Source organism: Plecotus auritus, assembly GCF_963455305.1.
Source record: "Plecotus auritus genome assembly, chromosome: 8".
Taxonomy (NCBI): Eukaryota; Metazoa; Chordata; class Mammalia; order Chiroptera; family Vespertilionidae; genus Plecotus; species Plecotus auritus.
In genome coordinates, this window is record NC_137782.1 from 64,677,882 (window position 1) to 64,685,754 (window position 7,873).

At 42.6% G+C, this 7,873-nt stretch overlaps 1 protein-coding gene across 1 annotated transcript; it reads left to right on the top strand.

Moving 5' to 3' along the window:
• Positions 1-1,457: 1,457 nt before the first annotated feature.
• On the top strand, positions 1,458-2,565 carry DEFB121 (defensin beta 121; the record flags this gene model as incomplete). The annotated part of the gene is made up of 2 exons (XM_080684902.1): positions 1,458-1,515; positions 2,408-2,565. The coding sequence occupies 2 exons, from the start codon at positions 1,458-1,460 to the stop codon at positions 2,563-2,565; spliced, it is 216 nt and encodes a 71-aa protein (XP_080541028.1).
• Between the last annotated feature and the right edge of the window lie 5,308 nt (positions 2,566-7,873).

The following is a 7,873-nucleotide window of genomic DNA, read 5'->3' on the forward strand; positions in this document are numbered from 1 at the left end:
ATGAAACCATAAAAATCCTAGAAGAAACTATAGGCAGTAAAATCACAGATATCTCACCTAAAAGAATTTTTGGCAGTACATCTCCTAGTGCAAAAGAAACAAGGGAAAAAATATACAAATGACTACATCAAACTACAAAGCTTCTGCACAGAAAAAACAAACAAACAAAAGAACAACCATCAACAAAATGAAAAGGGAACCCATGGTATGGGAGAACATATTTCCTAATTATACATCTGATAAGGGTTAATTTCCAAAGTATGCAAAGAACTTATACAAATCAAGAAGAAGAAGACAAACAATCCAATTAAATAATGGGCAAAAGACCTGAATAGAGACTTTTCCAAAGAGGACATACAGATGGCCAACAGACATATGAAAAAAAAAAATGCTCAACATCACTATCACCAGAAAGATGCAAATTAAAACCACAATGAGGTATCACCTCACACCTGTCATAATGGCTACCATCAATAAATCAACAAATGACCAGTGCTGGTGAGGATGTGGAGAAAAGGAAACTCTAGCACATTGCTGGTGGGAATGCAGACTGGTGCAGCCACTGTGGAAAACAGTATGGAGGTTCCTCAAAAACTTAAAAATGGAGCTCCCATTTGACTCCACTTCTAGTAATACAGCCTAAGAATTCTGAAACACCAACCAGAAAGAATGTATGCTCCCCTATGTTCATAGTAGCATTATTTACAATAGCTAAGATATGAAAACAGTCCAAGTGCCTATCAGTAGATTAGTGGGTAAAAAAAAGCTGTGGTACATTTAAAAAAAATATACAATGGAACTCTATGCAGCTGTGAAAAAGAAGGATCTCTTATCCTTTGAGACAGCATGGATGGACCTGGAGAATATTTTGCTAAGTGAAATAAGCCAGTCAGAGAAAGACAAATATCACATGATCTCACTTATAGGTGGAATCTAAGGAACAAAATAAATAGATGAACAAGATAGGACCACAAACATGGAAGCGTGAAATAGACAGACAGATCTCAGAGGGAAGGCGGGCGGGAAGAGATTAATCAAAGAGCTTATAAACATGTATGGACACAGACAATAGGCAGGTGAAGGCCTGGGTGTGGGGATTGGGAGATGGATGGAAGGGGGCAAGAGTGGAGAATGGGGGACATCTGTAATACTCTCAACAATAAAATAAATTCTTAAAAAAATCCATTTCCCCCTTCACTCTCTAGTTGCATTATAAAACTTTTCAAAGATAAGGCTGTGTCTTCTCTTTGCTAACTTTTCTTCCACCTCACCCCCCACCCCCCCACTCCCCAGCCTCCTCTGGAAGTGTGGTTGATTACTTGTCTGCCCATTTAATCTTAAACGACTGTTCCCTTTCTGGTTCACTGGTCATGGCTCTACCCTGTTCCTTGGGGCAATAAATACCAGTCTGGACTGCTGGACTTGCCAGCCCAGAAGCCTCCTATCTTCTATCATTCATGAAGCTCATTCTTCTGGTTTTGACCGTTATCCTGACACTGGCCCAGGCCACCAAAGGTAATCAGGTCTCTCCCCAGGGGCAGTGGCTCAGGGAACCTAGAGCCTGTTCAGGGAACACTGGGCTCTAACAGCCTGGGCTGGGAGAAAGTCTGGGCAGGTTCCACAGAGGCCTTTGGATGATCTTGCTGGTGCCATTACTTGACCATCTTGAACTGCTCTCTCTGGTTGGCTTAGAAGAAGTTGAACATGACCTGGAGGTGGGGTGTGGGGGAGCAGGGTACAAGGAGGAGAGAGATTAGTGCATGGAGTACAGAGAAAATAGGAGTTTTTCTGAAACATTCCCTGGGGGGTTTGAATTTTGATCTCTCATTGCCTCCATGAAAATGGTTCCTGAATTTCTGATCCTTTGAGGATTCTGATGTCACTTTCTTAGGCAGCCTTAATGTATCTCCTTTAGGTAGTAGGTTCCCCAGAACAATTGTTCCTAATGATCTTGGCAGCAAAAAGCACCAAGGATGTTGTGGAGAAAGAAGTGTGACTTGCAGACGTCCAGATGGTGTATTTCCAATTCCTGTCCCTTTTCACTGATATGGTCAGAAAGGTACTGAAGGACAAAGGGAATTGGAGCTAACTGATACTGAGCACCTGGCTATATTATAATATGAGAGAGATGAAACCCTGGAGAGAGGGGGACCTCTTGCCTGCCCCAATGGAGGTTCCAGGCCACTGAGTGAGGAGGACTTCGAGGTTGTGATTGGGGACACAAGTGGGAAAAGAAAGGATAGTGACCTATAATCTCCCCTAAACCTGAAAGATGCTTTATGAGGGCTTCTTTCCACATATGTCCTATTTCCCTTACTACCGTCTTCTCTACTTTGGCCCCCCACTGCTCCAGTTCTCTGCTTTACTTCAAGACTAAGCTTGCCCCCTCTTTCCCTTTTAATTTCAGTCATGAAGTGTTGGGGTAGTTCGGGAATTTGCAGAACCACATGTGAAGAGGGTGAAGTATTCTACATATTATGCAATGCTGAGGCCAAGTGCTGTGTGAATCCGAAGTACGTGCCCGTCAACACTAAATCCTCAAACTCAGCTGGAAGCCTGGGATAGCCTTCGCAGCCCGACAGCTCCTAGCCAACCTTGAGTCTAACATCACTGGATCCCACAGTTCTATTAAATCATTCTTGGCTTGCCCTAACCGGTTTGGCTCACTGGATAGAGCATTGGCCTGTGGACTCAAGGGTCCCAGGTTCGATTCTGGTCAAGGGCATGTACCTGGGTTGCGGGCACATCCCCAGTAGGGGGCGTGCAGGAGGCAGCTGATCGATGTCTCTCTCTCATCGATGTTTCTAACTTTCTATCCCTCTCCCTTCCTCTCTGTAAAAAATCAATAAAATATATTTAAAAAAAAAAAAAAATAAATCATTCTTGGCTTAACCTGTTTGTGTCTGGCAGTTCCACCAAGTGTACTTAGAAATAAATAGAAAGGAAGAAAGGTGTGTGTGTGTGTGTGTGTGTGTGTGTGTGTGTGTGTGTGTGTGTTGGAGGGGGAGGGTATTAAGGAAACAGGATAGACCAGTGGGTGGTAATAATCTCAGTCTTGCACATAGCTCCTAGCCTGCTGGTCCTCACGGCTGATCCCAGGTGATAGAAATAAGGAATGTTCATTCTATCCATTTGATTCTTGTTTTCTAGGCCAGCACAGTAGCACTTTCTGCAACGATATCTGTGTTGCCCTATATGGTAACTACTAGCCACATGTGGCTAATGAGCACTTGAAATTTGGCTAGTATGACTGGTGAACTGAATTTTTAATTTAAATTAATTTATATTTAAACGTAAATCGCTAAATGTATATAGCTAGTGGTTATCATATTGGACAGTGTAGCTTTAGAGTCTGTAAGGCTGAGGCAGGCTATGAGGCTCAGTCTCTGGGTACTTTAGAGGAAGTCAAGGGGGCCAGAAGAATGTGTGATGAACATAAGAATCCATTCTTAGCCTGCTGTGTCTCTTTCATTATTGGATGTGATGGTCAGAATTTGTCAGAGACAAAAAGGGCAGAAAAGGAATTTCTTAAAAGGATAGCATGTAGTTCATAGAACTAACTGGAAGTCTGGACAATTGGACTTGGCAGGACCAAGGGAGAGTGGACAGCAGGAATAACCTACCAGGAGTCCACCACCAGCACGGCCATCCTAACACTGGACAATAGCATCACACCTGAACTCTTGCCATTGCTAATGTGAATATTCTTTTCACCTTCCCTGTGGTTTGGATTTAATCTTTTAAAATTCAAAGTCCTTTGTTAGAGTGTCCAGTTGGCCAAGTTTGGGTCGTGTGCCTGCCTGCTAATTCCCAAGGTGGCACAGAAGAATATTTGTCTTTAGTGTTTTCTGTAGTGGGCGGTCAGTGCTCCTTTCCACGAAGACCCAAAGAATAGAGAATTACTCCCAGATGGAAAGGGGTTCAGATGCTGAGTGTCCATCAGGGCATAAATGACCGCTACCAGGTAATAATGCCCCTGAAGCCTTTCCTTTAACCTAGACTGTTTTTCCTTCCACTTTGACCTTTCTGATTGCCAGGGGAAGGACTAGGGTGAGGAGAGAGAGGTGTCCGTAACATAGCATCTAAGGAGGCACTCACTCTTAGCATTGTGCAAGTGCCTCTTTTAATGTTGCACCCTAGGCACTTCCTTCGCCTCACCCTAGACCTGACCCTGCCAGTTGCACCCTGCACTTCTCCTTTGCAGCACCCACCATAGCTTAAATATAAATGGATTAAATGCTCTAATCAAAACACATAGGGTGGCTGAATGGATAAGTTAACAAGACCTGTACATATGCTGTCTACAAGAGACCCACTTGAGATCAAAAGATACACCAGACTGAAAGTAAAGGGATGGAAAAAGATATTTCATGCAAATAGAAAAAAAAAAAAAAAAAAAAAAGCTGGGCTAGTAATACTTATACCATACAAAATAGACTTTAAAACAGCCAGACTTTAAAACAGCCAGCGTGGAGGCCACGGGGGCACAGGCTACCAAGGAGACAGAACTGAACCTCACATCACCCTGGTTGGCCCCGGAGGATGACTGGTTAGCTAGAGACGGGTAAGATTCCTCAGGGAAGGAACAACCTAAGACAGGCACAGTTGCAGAGGGGCCATCAGGAGAGAACTTGGGGGTCAACAGAGGTGGGGCACAGACACTCACCCCCCTAACCTTGCAGGGGCCTGAACCCTCACCCCGTCTGAGGGAGGTCTCCTACCCCCATGGCTGCTTTGCTTCCCACGCCCAGCTCAAATCAGGACCCAGGTAAAAGACAGAGACTTGGCCAACAGCAGCTGCCCTCTCACTGCAACAAGACTTGTTTGAGTTGTCTTGTACCCATGGTGTGGGGAAGTGGGTTTTTGATATCTAAATCCAGCCTAGCACCAGGAATGCTCAGGGCCTACTCAAGAAGGCAAATAATCCTTTCCACTAATATTTACAGGGTAAAATAAGATTCTTGTTAGAGTATTAAATTTGACAGTAAAATAGTAGTCAAGTTCTCAGACTAATTTAAATTGGCTAAGTGAAATAAGCGAATATTCTAGAAAAATTAATGGTACTGGACAAAAAGCTGTTCCTAAAGTGTTAACTAAAATTTTTATTGGTAGTTCATCTCATGGTAAAATTGTGTAACATGTAATGAACCTAAAGCAGACATATTTTAGTGCAAAAAATTAAAATTTAAGAGCTATGAAGACTACATTATAAAATTTCCAAAAGCCTCCTAGTATTTAAATAAAAAAAGGGGGGATAGTAGAAGAATATCATGTAAGGAAAAATATCCTGGAAGTAAGTTACATCTAGAAAATTTTTACTTTAAAAAATTAACTTCCATTTGTAATGCTAACAGCAAGACACCCATGAAAAACACACATGGTGTCAAAACTAGCCAAAGGAAAATCGTTTGGGCAAAAAATGAAAAAGGATCCCAAGTCAAATTTATAGAAAAGATTCCTTTATTAACTTTTGGTCTAGAATATGTTTGTATATTTTCAGAAAACAACTCCAAGACCATGTGGATTCCTGCAACAGAGAGGAATTGACAGGACTGCTCCAGCCATGAAGACAGAAGAGAAACAGTCCAGAGATGGAAGATGCTGACGACGCCTTGTCATACTAGCAGTCAGCAGCTGTGCGTCGCTGCAGGTTGCCCAGGACCAAACCAGAGAGGGTCGGACCTGCATTACCACCATTTGTCCACCATCCAGAACTGAAATATCATTGCTGACATGTACACATAAGGAACTGTTTGACATTGAAATTGGGACTCAAAAGAACTGTTGGCCCAGAAAGAAACTCACTACAGACTGATTCATTTGCCTCTCAGCATAACCATTATTGCTTGTCTCATTTTTGGTTCTTATAAGTGTATTTCTAGTATCACATGATCTCACTCATCTAGGGGAAATAATGAACAACATAAACTGATGAACAAAAACAGACCCGGAAACAGGGAAGCATCGATCAGACTGTCAGACCTCAGAGGGAAGGTGGTTGGGGGGGGGCGGGTGGTAAGGAGGAGAGATCAACCAAAGGACTTGTATGCATGCATATAAGCCTAATCAGTGGTCACGGACAACAGGGGGGTGGGGGCATGCGTGGGGAGGGGTTTGGGATGGGAATGGGGGGATGAGGACAAATATGTGATACCTTAATCAATAAAGAAATTAATAAAAATAAATAAATAAAAATAAAACAGCCAGCCTGGCTGGCGTGGCTCAGTGGTTGAGCGTCGACCTATGAACCAGGAGGTCATGGTTCGATTCCCCATTAGGGCACATGCCTGGATTACAGACTTGATCTCCAGTGTGGGGCATGCAGGAGGCAGCCAATCAATGATTCTCTCTCATCATTGATCTTTCTATTGTTCTCTCCCTCTTCCTTCCTTTCTGAAATCAATAAAAATATATTTAAAAATAAACAAATAAATAAATAAATAAATATTTTTTAAGTACCTGGCCTGTGTGGGACCCATCTGGGAATTTGATAACTAGTTTCTAACTCCACTGAGGAATTCAGGCTGCAGGGAGTGAGTGGCCCTTTAAAAACTTAAAAAAGCAACTGCACATATTTCAGGGGGTGAATGCTGCTGGTCTTAGAGAACTGGCCAGGCCAGGCTGTACCCATGTGGGAGGCATTACAAAGGTAGAGGCTACAGTCTGTTCTGGTCTTGGTGGGTCCCAGGAGATATCACACAGTAACCAGGGGACGACTTGGCTCTCCCACCAGGCCTGCCGCTTTCCCTGTCTCCTGGCCTCTTTGCTCACAGTGGCTACTTACTGGCTGCCTTGGTAGCTCCTGCTCCTTGCTCCCCCTCAGGCACTTCTCTTGGCTTTGGACCAGATCTCCCAGCTTAACAGAAAAATCACTATGCAACCGCCATGCTCCAGTCATAGAATGTAGGGGAGAGAGGGGAGCAAAGAACTGAGAACAAATATACATGCAGATATGTACTCAAAAATATGCAAACACACACCCACACACCAATTACATGCCCACACACAACTACATGTAAGTATAAAATACTTACACATATACATACAAATACTCACATACACAAACTACATACAAATAACACATGCACACAAAATATACATAAGACATACAAAATTTGAGCATATACAGATATGCAAAATTTACACACATACACACAAGTACATATAAACAAAGTGCAATACAAATATAGACCCAGGCACCCAAACATAAATGTGCTATAGCAATTAAACTATCTTTTTTATCCTAGCTAGTTTGGCTCAGTGGATAGAGTGTTGGCCCAAGGACTGAAGGGTCCCATGTTCGATTCTGGTCAAGGGCACGTACCTCGGTTGCAGGGTCGATCCCAGGCCCCGGATCCCCGGGAGACAACCAATCAATATGTCTCTCTCACATCGATGTTTCTCTCTCTCTGTCTCTCCCCCTTTCTCCCACTCTCTAAAATCAATGAAAAAATATCCTCAGATGAGGATTAACAACAACAAAAAACCAACAAAAAACTATCTTTTTCCATTTTTCCTTATTTCAATCAAGGCCATTTCTCATTCTTTGGGCAATTTGTGCATATAAGGATTCATAAGGGGGCTTATGAAACATTGCAAAGAGTTGTAATAAGAAAGGGTCTGACATCTCCAGATTGGGAATTTCTAGTTTATTGCAATGATAACATTACAGTCACTCAGTGTCAGGTGTTATTCTTAGTGATTTATGTGTATTCACTCATTGGATCCACATTAACAACCCTATGAAGTAAGCACTATTATTACCTACAAAATATAGCTGAGGAAATAGGTTCAGAGTTAATTAAATTTTCAAAACAAAGTAACACTGGCAGGAGACTAACTTCAGAATACAGGCTTACCAACATTGTGCTAT